The sequence below is a fragment of the Falco punctatus genome (genome assembly GCF_963210335.1).
Source record: "Falco punctatus genome assembly, chromosome: 8".
Taxonomy (NCBI): Eukaryota; Metazoa; Chordata; class Aves; order Falconiformes; family Falconidae; genus Falco; species Falco punctatus.
This window is the reverse complement of record NC_137588.1, coordinates 36,595,237-36,612,322: the sequence shown is the minus strand read 5'-3', so window position 1 is coordinate 36,612,322 and position 17,086 is coordinate 36,595,237. Positions and strand designations below refer to the sequence as shown.

The 17,086-nt window shown below is 40.1% G+C and overlaps 1 protein-coding gene across 1 annotated transcript in view; it reads right to left on the bottom strand.

Moving 5' to 3' along the window:
- The window catches only part of THSD7B (thrombospondin type 1 domain containing 7B), a 535,716-nt gene that overhangs the window by 127,325 nt on the left and 391,305 nt on the right, over positions 1-17,086 (bottom strand). The window contains exons 12-14 of the mRNA XM_080399624.1: positions 14,463-14,578; positions 7,268-7,400; positions 6,122-6,225 (exon numbers count right to left, since the gene is read on the bottom strand). Of these exons, the coding sequence (XP_080255750.1) occupies positions 6,122-6,225; positions 7,268-7,400; positions 14,463-14,578 (353 nt within the window). The remainder of the gene's footprint in view (positions 1-6,121; positions 6,226-7,267; positions 7,401-14,462; positions 14,579-17,086) is intronic.

The window sequence follows — 17,086 nt, the reverse complement described above, 5'->3', positions numbered from 1 at the left end:
TTGGAAGAAATTATTATCAAGAACAAAAAATAGTAAATCAGTTCTGGTTTGGTTGTTTTCTTCCTTATTACTCTCCATCTGTTTATAAGCTCAAAAATGCATTATCAATGTCAAGAAAATAACAATACAGAAAACACATACTTTATGAATTTGCAATGTGATGTGGAGAGGCTAGATCAGTAAAGTGTTGGCAAAGCCCCAGGCAGACATGGCTGATAACAGACTGATGCACTCCATCCTGGAAAGGCAAATGCCGAAACCTCAATCTGCATCCTAGACAGATTTTGCTTCAGAATCGTTCCTTTCAAATGTATCACAAACAGGACTCAGCTCTTGTCCTCACCCTGGTCATTATTTTTTCCCTCAATTATTTGCTATCAATGCCATCAGCTGCCAAGCAGGTGTCTTCCAGACCATGACACCAGCTGGGACCACTCAAGAGCAGCTCTGTGCTTCCATTCGTGTCCCTTCAACCATCCATTACCCTAGACTAGTATAATCAGAAAAAACACTGAAAAACCTAATAAATGCCCAGCATCCCTCAGAAAAAGGCTCAAGGTGCCACTGTCCTACCAGGCAAAGTTAATATGGGAGGGAGCTACTGATTACAGGTAAGCCACTATCAGCTGGACAGATTTATCCATAGGACTGCACCACAAAGCACTGCCCATAAAATATCACTAGCTAACCGAAGCAGTCCGTGTCTTTGCCATGTTTATTATCATAAATATATTCATTGTAAACTTTAGGTTATCGCATAGCCTCTAGACTGTAAATTCTAACAAGATTCTAATATGTACCTCCTGAAACGGATAATTCTGTGCAAAAGCATTCTGCAGCCCAAATTACAATGAATGTATCTGTCAATTTAGCTAATCAGCAGTTTTATTAACTACCTACAAAACGGGGAATAAGAACTGTTGGGTGACTATCTTATGAGAAAAAAAGAAAAGGTAACACTGATGCTTTTTTGATGGCACATCTCATTATAAACAGGTTACCAAAAAATAATTTCAGCAGAAACAACAGTAATGTATATGGCTATTACTGTGTTATCGATTGGAAATACACAAGATAATACAGCTAAAGGATGCCCATTTGAATATTTTTGTAATGTTAACAGGCAGTATCAAAATTCACCTTTTCCCTTGCGTAGTACAGAACTCATGTTGACTTAGTCATTAATTTATGACAAATTATGTTTCTAATCATAGTTCTGCCTATAGAAGATTTTACTGGAACTATCGCTGCATTTAGACACACTCCGAAAACTTAGCAGTTTGTTACAATTTTTGTTCTCATAATGATAAAAGGTTTAATCTGCATCGCAGTCTAAAACCAGTCTTGTCTGCAGCATCCTTCCAGCTATCAGGAAGCTCCAGCGCAAGAGCCAGAAACCTGCAATGAAGGAGACAGGAATCTTAAATTGCTTGAGTCTGGTGCAACCTGCATTCTACTTTCTCACTGTCAATTCACAGATCGACTTTTCAAGTGAAAGAGATTACATTTAACATCAACCATCTTAGCAAAGTCCACATGGTGTGAATTTACAACCTGGTTAAAGAAGGAAAGAAATACATCATACGTGGTCTGATAGTTAGAGCGTACCAAAAGAGATATTCTATTCAGATGCCCAGTGAGGCCATCCAGTATTGATCCACCCCATGACCTTAGGTGAGCTAGGGAGAGTGCACTTATCTAAAGCAGAGGAGTAGTTTCTCATTACTGCATTGGTGGGTTTGTTGTTTTCCTGTACATAAATCGATAAATTATTCTCTGAAAATATTTGCTGTTCTGTTCTGTATTCTCGTGACAGGGAGCTACAGCTCTGAGATGGACTTACTGTCTCATTAATGGGGGGAGATGTGGTCAAATCCCCCAAATGAATCACAGTGAAGAAGTGGCAGGATCAGGAGAAATAAGACATGACATGTTCCACTGCTGCAACTTTTCCTTTCTTTTTGAAAGTAACTACTTTTTTCATAACCGTGTTGTCAGTGTATTTCCAAGACCAGTTTTTAAAGTGGAGTCTCATTACATCAGCCTGGCCTGTAACACATACCTATTTACTTTATCAATGGCTTTTGAAGTAGCCTTCAAAGGCACATGCTTAAAACTGGCTTCCATCTCCTAATTAAACCTTAACAATCCCTTGTAATGAGCAACACATTTTTTACCCAAAAATGTAAATGTCTAAGGTGGCTGCTTATGGCAGCACTGAAGGAAGAGGTCCTTTTTGAAGGATCCTCCATCACAAACATGAGAGCGCAGTAAAGTCACTGAAGGGCATCCGAAGCAGAAGCAATTTTCACAGAATTATCGAATGGTCTGGGTTGGAAAGGACCTTAAAGACCATATAGTTCCAACCCCCTGCCATTGGCAGGGACATCTTTCACCTGACCACATTGCCCCAAGCCCCATCCAGCCTGGCCTGGAGCACTGCCAGGGATGGGGCACCCACAGCTGCTCTGGGCAGCCTGGGCCAGTGTCTCATCCTCACAGTAAAGAATTTCTTCCCTATCCTCTTCCAGCTTAAAGCCATTCCCCCTCGTCCCATCACTACACGCCCTTGTAAGAAGCCCCTCTCCAGCTTTCTTGGCAGCCCCTGTAGGCACTGGAAGCCGCTGTAAGGTCTCCCCGGAGCCTGCTCTTCTCCAGGCTGAACAGCCCCAACTCTCTCAGCCTGTCTGCCCAGGAGAGCTGCTCCAGCCCCCTGATCATCTTCGTGGTCTCCTCTGGACTCACCCCAACAGGCCCACGTCCTGCTTACGTTGGGGGCCCCAGAGCAGAACACAGTACTCCAGGTGGGGTCTCCTGAGCACCGAGCAGAGGGGCAGAATCCCCCCCTCGCCCTGCTGGCCTCGCTGCTCGTGACGCAGCCCAGGGTGCAGTTGGCTTTCAGGGCTGCGAGTGCACATTGCCGGGTCACGTTGAGCTTCTAATCAACCAACATATCCCCAAGTCCTTCTCTTCAGGACTGCTCTCAATCCATTCTCTGCCCAGCCTGTGTTTGTGCTTGGGATTGCCCCGACCCATGTGCAGCTACTTTTCTCACAGTCTTGACATCTTCTAGTAAATTAGTCACTTGTCGAGGAAAATGACAGCTATATACCAATATAAAATTTCGTAAAGCTCTCCCTTTACTGTTAGAAATGTTGTCTATGTCACTGTCAAGCAACAGTAACATCCCCACCCTGTTTTACTCGAGTGCCCTAACTCAGGGGCATTTTGCAAATCATGCCTTAATGAAGTTTATGTAACAACTATATTTCTTAGTTCTAAATGCTGCTTTTCTCTTACCTGCATGATTGTTTTCTGAATACGTTAGTCCACAGAAGCTGATACACAAAATGAAAGGTTGTTGTAATTAGTGTAATATCATTCCAAGATAAAGCCACGAAAACCGCAGCTTCAGACAGCTGTCATCTCTTTGGCTGTTCTGCATATTATTCACAGACAAATCCTGTACTATTCTGCATGTTATATAGTACGTTGTGCAATTTCAGTGAAAACACTCATGGAACAAGATTTGTAAGTATCTATCTCAGAATGTAGCCTAGAGAAAGAATGGAGCTTGAAGTAATTTCAGACTTAATTTTCCCTCAGTACAGTCATCGTTCTAAACATGCTTTCTTTCTTTCGATATAATTTATATGAATTAAATGTCCTTATATAATTGGCTAGATTTGACAGTTATTGAAAACTGAAATCTTCTTATTTACACGACAGGATATGGACAACAAAAGGAAAAAAAATAATCTAAAAATAGGTGCTCTAGGGAACAGCAAGACTAATTATCCCAGAATCACAGAATGATTGGTGATGGGGGTGGGGGGGGGGTGGGGCGACACCTCTGGAGATAGTTATCTTCAGTGGTAAAAGGGTAATTGCTGTTATATGGTAAAAAAGAAAATAGGCAAATTCATATAAATACTCTTTGGAGAATAAGCACTTACTGGCTTAAGACACTGACACATTATGCAAGCCAACTACTGCATGCTCGTGATACCTCGAATGCAAACCCATTTGTAGGATGCCTGCCTATTGCAGGAAAGCATGTATCTGTAAGACCTGGCATTCTTCCACTGATGGCACAAGCTTCCCTGAAAAGACCCCAAAGACTCACAGAATCATACAATATAATTTAGAACAGAAGGGACCTCTGAAGATCCAATGCCTGCTCTAAGCAGGACTGACCTCAAAGTTAGAAAAAGCTGCTCAAGACCTTATTCAGTTGAGTTTTCAGTATGTCCAAGGAATCTGCAGTCTCTCCAGGCAATCTGAGAATTTCCCTCACTACAGCCTGACTATTACCTTCTGTCATTTCACCGTGCCCCTCTGGGAAGAGTGTGGCTCCATCTTCTCTGTGAACCCCACTCTCCCATTAGATGCTTCTCCAGGCTGAAGAAGCCCAAGTCTCTAGCCTCACCTCACATGTTACTTGAAAAATACCTCCAAAGACCCCCTTCACAGTGAAGAATGAGAGGATCAGAAGTCCTCCAGTGTCCAGGTCTACAAGCTGACCAGACCCTGCAAGGCATGTAAGCAAACGCCGCCCTTGGGTAAATGGCTCCTCCCTGACCACGTGGTCACACAGCACCTCTTCACACATGGTAGCTGCTATTGAGGAGTTCAAGCAGAAGCAAGGTAAGGTATGAACAGCAGCTTTATGAAAGTTTCCCTTACTAAACACTGCTATAGATAAGATACAGAATCGCGGAAAATCCAGCAACTTTTTCTTTCAGCAGCAATATGGTCAGTTAGCAGCTTGGTTTCAACTGCCTTCTCCATGGAGATCACTTATTTTGTTCATAGGAAATATCTTTAAAATCTTCTTCCATGGATTTCATCTGAGAACTCATTTTTCTGAAACCCCACTCATCCTCAATAATACCTAGCAGATTGGTTCTACCACTACATATAATTACGAAAAGCAAAGCTTCTAAAATACCACAGTTAATTACAAAAAGTTAATTACAAGAAGTAAATGTGACACTGAAACAAATCTTGCTTAAATCCACCAGGCTGAGATTCCTTTTCTGTGATTACTCCAAAACAGCACATAGCCTAAGTAATTTTTGGCGGACTCTCCACAGAGTAAAAATAAGTGTGATACTCTTGTTTTATACTGCAAATTCTGTCAGAATAAGATTAATACAAAGTTCGTGCACCTACTGGAGCATGAAGATTACCATCCCTTCACACAGAGATTGAGGAATGCATTTTAGGACACCTCGATTTACAGGCCTCTCTTTGAAAAACTTGTGGAAAGGCCTGTGGTCAAAATGCAGTTAAAGATATTTACTCCTTTGAGCTTTAGTTTAAAACACATTTCTTCTTTCAGATACAGCCCACATACTGTCAGGGCTTTTCTTTCTTTTCCTTTGTTTCTAGATTATATAAGAAATTCATTTCATCTTTAAAGAATAGTTTCTACCCTTGTGAAGGAGTAAATTATTATGTCAAGTTTCTTCAGTTAGCATACCTGTGTAGTAATTTTTTTTTCAATAAAAATAACCTTTTGTTAAAGGTTTCGTTAGATTTCCCAGGAGACTGATAACAGCCAAATCTTCAGCCATCTGCAGGAACCACTACAGAGTCTGATCACATACTCTGAACAGTGAAATTCTTCTCAACACTTGTTCAGACAATGAGATCACTGTATTTTCCAAGTGCTTAATTATGCCAAGGGCAGGAGCCCAAAGCCTTTACCCAATAATCTTAATGAAAACCAGGCCTCAGGCAAATTATTAGTAAAATTTAAAATCATGAGGAAATTATCCTTTCCACTTTTAGCACCAAGAACAGATTACTTCATAGATGCCTATAGATGGATAGATAGAAGCCCATGTGCTTCACCTTTAGGCAGAAGAGAAGGTTACTGCAAAAGATATTTGAATACCAGGCATGAATCCACTCCTGTGCTCCAAACATACTATCGTGTTATTGGTACTTTAAGGTCCAGCACAACAGCAAAACTATACAATGGGTCCACTTCCCAAACACTTGACGTGCTTCAGTCACTCAGTTTCCAAATGAGACGCTGTAAAAGCGTAAAGACCTACTTAAATGCCACGCTCCAACACGTTAAACATTTGGAGGCTGCATGGAGAAAGCTTACCCCTTGACTGCAAACCATGTCCACACGCCTCATTATATCCAGGCACACCCTGTCTCACTGAATCTGGTACCAGCACACAGTGACTCCAGTGGTGTGCCTTCCACCTGCAAGAGGAAAAGGTTAACAATTAAGTGGTTAAAACTGGAAAACGGTTAACACGTCCAGGCAAAAACTTCAGTTACAAATTATTATATAGTGTGGAGACTTAAGGAAAAATAGTCAAAAAGTTGTATACTCCTGAAATAAGCATTGTGAACTGAAATTCAGATGCAAAGTTCACCTTCTAGAAAGCCACATCATCCTCCATTTCCATTTCTCATTTTTGTAGGGCATGGTTCAAAGTCACATAAAATACACAGCAAACATCTTCAGTGGGCTTTGCAATCAGGCTGTCATCCTGCAAGCCTGTTCTCATACAACTGATGCTGTTCCAAATCTGCTTTCTATGTTAGGATGTGCGCCAGTCAAGAACACAAGAAAGCAGCTTTCCGTAGCACAATGTGGTACGGAGCCAGGCAGAGCTGAGTGGTGCGGTTCCTGCTTTGGCACCACCTTCAGCTCCCTGCTCTGCTCTGAGACCGTGTCCTACAGGATGTGTGGGCTGGAGATTTATAGGCAACGATATAATGCTTTTCTATTTACTAATATTGTATAACAGATGGATCACAGAATTTTAATGAAGAGTGGTGAGTAATTGCTCTATTGTACTATTTGTCTAATCAGAATTTTTTAAAGTGCATATTATTCACTGGAGTGAGTGCATCTGGGGAAAAGAAAAGAGTTTCTGCAATAAGCATACAATTATGATTAAGGTAGTTGAGTGCTTGTGGTCCCAAAATAGCTTGCATTGATTTTTAGATACACTGAGGGGGGAGTTCCCAGTAATAGATTCCTTAAACACATCGAACCCTGAGGTTACCATTTATAGGAGCTGTGTTTATTGGTGCTTGTTCTGATGATGCCAGATATACTGAAATCTCAAATTTGAACTCTACTTTTACAAATTCTGCAAGGTACATTATTTGTCTGTAACTGCATTTTTCAGTATTGTGTTGTTTTCTGGTGGGAATTGTGCAGGACAATCACACGAGTCATTTCTGGAGAAGCAGACACCCACTAGCAAAAGATTGATTCCAGTCTTTTTACCTATACACTGGACAGATGGGAATATCTTCACATTCTCTTTCTTCATACAAGGTGTCTGGGCATGCCTGTCCCCCATTGGCAGCATCCTGAATGATAATCCTATACCGGGACTGCTTAACTGCAGTGGCATTGCCTGTAAAATAAAGAAAAATACTGCCTTTCAGACACAGTTGGCACCCTGAGTTAGTGATCTTGGTCAAAAACATGCTCTGTGTTTTGTTTATATTTTGAAATTAAGAGCACTCTAGTACTACCCAATGAAGGGAAGGAATGGTACGCTGGATCAAAAGCTACCATAACTTGCTTTGAAATTACCAGTAGTTCAGCAAAACAGCACCTGGAATGTTGATAGATCAACAGCCTAAGAGATGCATCAAAAAAAATGTCTATTTCACAGAACATCAAATCAGACAAAAAAATAAGTATGAGCAAATACTTAAACACCTGAACAGGAGACAAGAATAAAAACCAAAAAACCAAACTGTCATCACAGAAAGTTTTATTTCTGAAAAACACATTCTGGTGGTCTCAGGCTGCTACCAGTAACCCATTTTTATGGGTCTAGAAATTATAGAGGATAACTTCCTCACAGGAAAACCCCTGTGACCAACAGAGGCTAACTCTCTACTTAATCTGAGTCAATGCAAGATCAATCCATCTAGAAACACAGTCCACAAAATCTACAGTACAGAATGCAGGATGAAAGACAAGGTTAAGATTTATCTATATATCTATATATCTAAAACAAATGCAATCCTTGGCTGTGTAAGTGGCAAGTACAAACAGAGAGCTGGTTTAACCTGTGTGTACAGCATTAGTATTTACTTGTACTCATGCTTCAAAAACAGACGCTAGAAAACTGAAAAGGGAACTCAGCAGAACTCTAGAAAGGATTCCAGACCAGGTAAACATCTTTTAATACTGGACTTCATCAAATTTGTCTGAGAGGGGAAAGCCGTGTGTACATTAGCTCACTTACAAGTATAATTTTTCCAGTTCAAGATAAGGCCAAAGCTGCAGTAGCAAGATTACAGTGCATTAGAGCAGAAGGAAAACATAGGAAAAGTCACACCATGAACACAAAGTACAAGTACAGATCCGGTAAAAATGACTGGCTCTAAAAATAGCAAGTTACAGAAGTCCTCACTCAGGCACGTGCTACCCCTGTGGTAAGATCACCGTAAAGGGACTTTGGACCTGGCAGGAGGTTGCTAACCCCAGCTGCTAAAAAAGTTTATCCCTATCATCTGATGCATAACCTTTATGAAATTTCAACTGCTTGTATCCACTCTAAGTCTTCCTCTCTCTAAACTAAGGAACTCCAGCTCTTCATAGGTCCTAGTCATGACCTCTCATTGCTTGCTTTCTTACAACACTGTGCCCAAGGAATGACGCCTGCAGCCTCACCTGCACCCAGTACAGGAACACCTTTGGTGTTTCACATACTACATGAGTTTGACAAGCCCATTATGAGTTTTAACATTTCAAATTGTTGTCTTGCACTCATTTTGTAGTTCATTGTATCTCCAAAGGTGCCTGAGACAGTACTTACGTCTTTACTGCCCATTCTGTCTTTGTGCAATCAACTCTTCCTTCCCAAGTCATGTTTTGAGAAGTTTCTCAATTATTTCAGTCTCATTTAATATATTGTCTATTGTCTTTGCTTCCTATTTCAGCTCTGCACCATCCACTAATGTTATTACTCAAGCACATAAGCTGTTCAGACAAATATCACATAGGGCTGGGGCTAGAAGAGTTTTTTGTGGGACTCCCATTGGGTTACATTTCAGTTTGATCATGAACAGTGGACATCTATCAGCCAACCAACTGGAAGCAGCTTTGAAGAGACGGACAAGGTGACCAGAGGGAGCAATATGTCCTTACAGCAAAGAAGGGCCACAGCATTCTGGGCTGCATTAAGGAAACCATCATCAGCAGGTTGAGGGAGGTGATCCTTTCCCTCTACTCAGCACTGGTGAGACAATTGGATGGCATGTTGAGTTCTGGGCTTCCCAGGAGAAGGAGGACTTGGGCATACTGGAGTTAGTCGAGTGAATGGCCACAAAGACTAGGGACTGGAGCAGCTGATACTCAAAAAGAGACCAGGAAAGCTGGGATCTTCAGCCTGGAAAGGAGAAGGCTCGTGGGATCTTACCAATGCATACCAATACCTGATGGCAGGCAGTAAAGGAGACAGACTCTTATTTTTCAAGCAGCTGAGTATGCATTTAACAGTGATGTAATTCCAGTCACTGTTCCTCAGCTTCCTGATAAAAGTTTAATGTGTCAAAAATCTACTACTTCCCTTTATTAGAGCAGCTACGCTGTCAAAAACAAAGATTAAATTTCTTGGGCATGATTTGTTCTCAATAAATCCATACTGGCGAGTTTATTAGAATCTGATCCTTGAAATGTTTATATCTTAAGTAATAACTTGTTCTGGTGGTTTTCTACAACTTCATTGACCTTTTTTTCTTTGGAGGGGATGGTGGGGCCAGTGAGGGAGAGGGTGTTGGTTGGTTGGTTTGTCTTGGTATTACTAAGTTTTAGTTAGTTTCTTAGTGACTTTGCAATTTCTCACCCAGAAGACAGTTGCTAGATGCTCTGGAGTTACTTTATTACTTCCTTCTCTATTCATACAGCACTACAGACATGGGAACATCTAATTTATGGAAATACTTATTCTTTAGTCCATTCCTCTCCCGGCTGCAGACAGGAAACAACAGCAGCAACTGCACGTTCCCCATGCTGAGTTTCCCTCATTTCTCAGAAAGTAATGGACATACACGTCATTCAGTTTTCCATTATTTTTAACCCATTCATGTAACTGTTGTTCACTAATATCCTCTTATAGTGCAATTTGCATTCCCCATTTCTTGTTTCTAATTTTTGTGAAACAATTTGACAAGTAAAAAGGAAAAACAATTCTGAGCACTGATGATGTTATAAAGGGCTTCTCTAGCTGTGTTTGGTGTTTTCTCTTTATGGTTTGAAGCTTGAACATGCATATCATATACAGACTTACACATACCTTGTTCCCCTGAGCTACTCATTCGTTACTATAGTAGTTTCAGGACAGAACACATAATCCAGTAGGGATTCCACCCTTTGTTACAGATTTTTTTGGTAGCTTCCAGGACATCTAGACTCCCGTTTGCATAGAACATGTTTCCAAGAGGTATAGCTACCAATTCTCTCAGTTTGTTGAAGTCCATCTTTTTTTTTAAGTGTCTTGCTGATACTGCCATCCTTCCCTTCTCCTAAGAATCATGAACTCTATCACTTTGTGATGATTTTCATTCAAATTATCTACCACCATTAGAATCTTAGCCATTTCCTCCCTATTACTCAGTACCAAATCTAAATGAGCTTCCCACAGTAATTTTCTCCACCTCAAGAAACTAAATTATCCTCAACATTTATTGCACATTACTCAAACCCCATTTTCAAAATTGAATTTCCTCATCGGCTTTTCTACAGCATTCCTTACAAATGCTAATGAACATAATTTTTATATCTCATTTAAAATTGATATAGCCTGATTTTCCAGAGTATTAGCATTATGTAGGACTGTCCTTTTAAAGCCAAATTTCCGCTGATTTCAAGCATGGATATGATGGCTTGGCCTCCTGAAAAAATCAAGCCTCAGGATCTCAAGACCATCTTAACTTCTTGCGCTGGTTTTGGCTGGCTCTGTTTCTGTGCTTACAGCTCCCCTGGCACCTACAGCTGTAATTAAGAGCATCACCGCACAGCCAAGGAGATGTATAGAAAAGTGGGAGAGAGGTCCAGAGGAGAACCCAGCCAGGATTTCGGGGCTAAATTTAGAAGCTATTTAGCTCTGAGACAGCAGAAAACTAGTCAAAGGTGACAGCGATGAGGCTTTGACGAGTTCTGAAGGGGGGACATGAGGGTAGGACAGCCTCGCATGCAGCTGGCAACACCTTCTGGCCACCCACGATCCAAACCCAACCTTAATTCCCGTGCCAGGGGACACACAGAAAATAAAGTGAATGTTTATCTGAAACATTTTCGTCAAGCACTCCTTGAAAAGCTTTGCTCTGGTAAGTAATTCTAGGACATATTTTTTCTGTAATAAAAAGGCCACAGAGAAATATTGTGCTGGTTTTGGCTGGGGTAGAGTTAATTTTCTTCATAGGAGCTCCTATGGGGCTCTGTTTTGGATTTCTGCTGGAAACGGTGTTGCTAATCCAGATGTTTCATTACTGCTGAGCCCAGGGCTTTTCTGCCCCTCACCCACCCCACCAGCGAGGGGGATGGGGCTGCACAGGGAGCTGGGGGGGGGACACAGCCAGGACAGCTGACCCCAGTAATATCCCATACCACTGAATGACATGCTGAGTATATAAGCTCAGCAAGGAAGAAGGAAGGGGGGACACTCACAGTGATGGCATTTGTCTGCCCAAGTAATGGTTACGTGTGATGGAGCCCGGCTTTCCCGAGGATGGCTGAATACCAACCTGCCCACCCATGAGAAATGGTGAATGAATGCCTTCGTTTGCTTTGCTTGCAGGTGCAGCTTTTGCTTTACTTATTAAACTCTTTTCTCAACACGTTTTTTTCACTTACACTCTTCTTATTATCTTTCCCATCCCACCAGGAGGGAGTGAGCAAGCAGCTGTGGTGGGAAGTTAGTTGCCCAATGGGATTAAACCATGACACTTCTATGTCCTTGACTTTGCAACTTGGATAATGCTGTTTGAGAATTTTGGGGTTGCCTCACTTCTGCTTCCACTCCCACATCCCTGTCCCACCAGCCTCCAGTCTCCTCTCCGTACAGCCCAGAGCCATATGACTCCTTCTGTCAATCCACTCTTCTCATGCCTCCCTTGCTCTTGTACCTTTCCTTCTTCTGCATTTGATCCCCAGGTCTTCCCCAGTACTCTGCCCAGGGCGTGGAAAGGTGCATCACTATTCTCAGGTGAGGGACAAAATCCCTGTTGACTACTCTCAAGTGTGCTATGCCTGGTCCAGCTTTTACACTAAACACTCAGCTCCATGCCCTTTGCCCCTGACCAGACGCAGACGGAAAGACAGAGTCTGGTCAACACAAGACTCTGAGCAGTCAAATAAGGACAGATTCTCCAAGATTTTAGTCACCAAAATCAGAGCTGCCTCCTGTACTTTTGTACAGTTAAAAGCTTTTGAAGGGGTAAGTCTTCAATTTTGACCAGCTCTGGTTGAGTGTTTGTTTATGAGAGCTGGAAGTGGCAGGTCCTTGACAGAAGCTCTCTAACACAAAGTAGAGGTCACTGGAATTTCTTTTTGTGGCATGCCATGCATTTTAATCCACTTGCACCTCATCTTGCTTCAAATCTGATTTAAGGCACGGGGAAATAAACAGGACAGTTACTACCTAATATTTCATGTAAACTTGTTAAGAGAATTACCTAACAGTGAAATTTCTAACCTTCCCCCGGGACAACCAATGGCCAGAAAAAGAGAGGTACTTATAGGTACCATCCACTTTCAGTAGGAAGATGAAAAATGTTATTTATTGTCAGGTGCTTGCTTTTTTTAATTTCCCCATTTTAAATCTATGTTGACAGATCAGAGAGCACATCACCCATGTTGAAATCAGTTACCTCCCCAGGACACCCTCCCCACCAGGAAAGCGGGTGACAAAGGGAAATCTACATGCTGCTCATTCAAACCATTTCATATTCTGAAACCTCTGTATCGATTCTTTGATTCTTGTTTCGATTTATCCTCAAAGACCCATTAAAACAGATATATTATAGAAGACTGAGGTAGACAGTTGTCACCTGTAAGTATCTGAAATGGCAGAGAATCAATAACTTGCAGCAACCTCTCTGTTCCTGCCTCACCAACAGGTGTTTGGATTCAATTGCACTTCTTTTGTGAATTATGTTGTCCATCCATCTGTTATAGCCCTAAGTTCACCGCTGCCTACACTTCTGAAGTATGAGATAATCCTTCGCCAAAAGACAGCCAGTTGTCTGATGACATTTAAATGTAGGGAAAATGTCAGCTTTTTTATTGTTAGATAGTAAAGTTGGACGCATTTTCTCAGATAAACTACAAACAGCCTAACTGGTAAAGTTCTGTGTAAAGCTGATTTAGTGATTGCATGTTTGTCTAAGTTCTGATCTTATGCTGGTACACATTTAATTTTAAATCTGCCAGGCGATACCTGTGCCTGCTTGATCTGCTTAGTAATTCACCATCTGTATATTGTTTTCATTAAATACAACTTTTCTATAAAAAAAACCCCAAACTCCTAACAACTCACATATGTATAGTGGTTTTGAAATTTCATTATCATGCTGAGGTTTTAATTGCACAATGCAAATTAAAAAAAACCCCAAACTTGCAATGCAGCCATATCAATAACAGATTTAGCAAAAAGCAAACTCCCCCATCTAAGAAGTTTTAATTTAGAATTATATTAAAATGATAACACTGCCAAGGAGGTTAAATAATTAATTTCTTCTCATTTTAATTGTAGACTATTATTTAATAAACAAAGTAATTTACCAGGTAATTTATTCTACTTCTTCATAATCAGCCCATTTAAAGTCTAAAAATAAATTGCTAATTAAAACAGGATTCACTGTTTTAGAAAGCAACTCATTTTCCTGTGAAATCTAACAAGGAGTATGCCAGAGCATCCACCTAGAATCTTTGAAGGGCAAGGAAGCCACCAACAACAATGAAACACTCCGATAACTGAGAAGGCTTTCATCAGAACAATTAATGAAACACACAAATTTGTCACAAAAACCACTAGATCATTATAAGGAAACTTTCCTAAACACTTGGCGTACAAAAGCTAACCAACTAGATCAAAGACACATATGGTCCTTGAAAAGCCGTGAAGCACAGGAGATAACTGCACAGCCCTGTATGTATTGGTTGGTCAGGAGAAATAAACTTCATACAATAAAGCAACTCCATTTATAGCCATACAGCGCTGGGACCTTGGACTTCTGACTCTGAAGGCAGAAGCCCAAAAGGAATTTATTCCAGGTAAAAAGAACTTACACCTCCAAATCTGCTCACAAGTATCCCAACAACATTAGTGTCAACAACACTGCAAGTCGTTCAGACAAATGCCCATAAAATTATTAGACTGACATGAGCTACAACTACTGCATGTTTCTAGGGCAATTCTCTATTTTTTTTCCCAAATCTTGACTTCTTAAAGGCTTACCAGGCTGACATGCTGTTGGGCAGCGAGTCCACTCACTGAAAGGCGTAACAATGCAGTCTTTCTTGCAGAGGAGAAGACACGGCCGCACAGTCTCAGGTCTGATGGACTCTGGACATCTATCGAACCAAAAGCAAAGATAAAATATAATAAAAAATGAAAACTACTGAGAAATGGTTTACTCCTAAGACTCTCACAGGGCTGTGAACATACTGCCATACCAAAGACATCACTCCTGGTCATGGCAAGCCTCATTTTTCTTCTCCTTTGCACTCATGTAATCCAACTGAATTTAGTACACTTCAAAGATTAAAAATAATAATAATAATACTAAAAAGAAAAGTGGAGCTTGGCTTGATGACTACAGGCTAAAAAAGTGGAGCTTGGCTTGATGACTACAGGCTAAATGTAACTGTCTATGATGCCTAAAATACAAAGCTCACTGAAGCAAAACAGATCTATTTATTACCGAAGAAAGCGAGTAGTTATGTTTATAAGGTAGTCCTGTTTTAACACAACATACAAGAGCCTTCAAAGCACTTGCAACTGTGTGTAAGGCCTGACATTGTATTCCTCCATTTTCAACCCCTAGGAAACACAAAAATAGCTTAAAGTGATCTTTGATTGAGGCCTCAATTGTTATTTACAAAGTTGTACAACACAGTATAGTATGAAGAGCTCTATGTTTTCTTTTTTAATTAATTTTTAACTCCTAAATGAAAAATATGTCATGCATATTCTAATAAAAGTTTCAGGCAGAGTTGATACATAGAAATTAAAAGGGTGGAAAACGGACAATTTTCTGGGATCAGGCAGACCTTGCATTTCAAGTCAGGGAACAGAAAGGGAATTACTGTTTTTAAATTTTTATTAATTTCTAGTAGAATGATCACTCAAAAATACTTAGTAATGTATGCAATGCAAAATGAACCCTTTTGAAAGACGAATATGCCACTGAACACTACTAGGAAAGAAAATAAAACTTACAGTCAAACTTCTGTTACTAAGATAGTAATAAGGTACTTGGAGGTGTAATTTAAAATAAAATAAATATGAAGAGACATGCCTTCTCATTTAGATGATTATCCTAGAGGGCAGATTTCTGCCATCTAGAAGAAGACACTGAAATATTTTTCTGCAAACATTTAAGTTTTCTTTGGCTTTCTGTGCCTTGCACCTTCTCTGGGTATGGTGTAATTTTTCTTCAGGAAATCCGGAAAAATGCAGAATACAAAAAAACCACAATATGCCAACACACAAACGTTGTTTATGTAACACAACCCATTTCTGAAGCCAAGTGAACGGTAGACTTCCACCACAGCAGTTCTAACTCCAGCATTACTTTGGGTCAGTTTTCAACAACTCAAACATAAAATACAGTATTGCCATCACTGGTGCCCCCAGCGAGGAGGGCTGCCCTCCACCCAATCACCAGACTGGTCAGACCCTCCTGGGTATTTACAAGGTAATACTTAATGTTGAAACATTAAGTTTTTATTCCTTCACTTAGAACCTTCTTCCTAAAGACTTCTAGAGGTTTAAGCTTTTTCTTTTAAAGACAATTATGACCATAAGAAGAATACGCAGCACAGCAACAAAAGAAAAAAAAAAAATCACTAAAAAGCTCTTTTAAGAACTCAGCAGTCCTTTTTGATCCAGCCGCTTCCATTACATGAGGAACAGCACGGCACTGTAGCCACCACACCAAAGCCAAGGACAGGCACTTTCTGAAGTCCCCAGTATACAAATATCTTCTTTTGGAAGGATTTTTTTCAGCACTGAAACCCTGGTTTCCCTTCACGTACTTCACTCAAGTATTTACTTACCCCCTCTTGTTCCATTTCCCCTTACACCATCTCAAAAGTGGAGGGGGGAAAACAATTATTTTAGACCTCATATAGCTCTATAAACAATATGTTTAATTAGGTAAAGTTACAGCATATCAATGGATTCTAGATACAAATGAATACTACATTTCCCTCCTTTTATTTAGTTAATCTCATTAACCTCAAGAATTTTAATTAACTTTACTGAAATCAACACAGTCTGCTTACATGAACAGGATTGTTTTGAGAGCTACAATAAGAAATGAAACTTGATTGTAAGCCTCTAGACTCATTAAAAGTGCAAAAAATAATTAGCAATGTCTTGTTTTTTGATATTAGGGAAAACATCTGTGCTACTTATTTTCGCCATTTAGTAAAGCAAAGCAAAATTTGGAATATTTGTATTGCAGAATACATAATTTTGTTGTGTTGGTATCACATTATAGAAGCTATATAAATCAACTGAAAGATATAGATTACATGTATGGTTCTGCCTTGTTGTGGTGTAAATATAATGCAATGTATTTGTTTCTATTTTATTACAGCATTTTTAATAATGTATAGATGAATGTTATATTCAGATTTACTTTGTATTTTCCTCACACTTGTCCTTCAGGAAAAATATTTCCAGAAAACTGAGAGCAGCTACAGCAAAAAAATCTACACCACTAAAAGCATGCATTTTGCTTGGATCTACAGAGAAAATTAAAAATGGGCTAGTTATTTATTTTCATTACATATTAGTATCCCTTTCATAGTAGTGATGGAATAGTAGCTCAAGAATTAAACCTGAAATGAAAT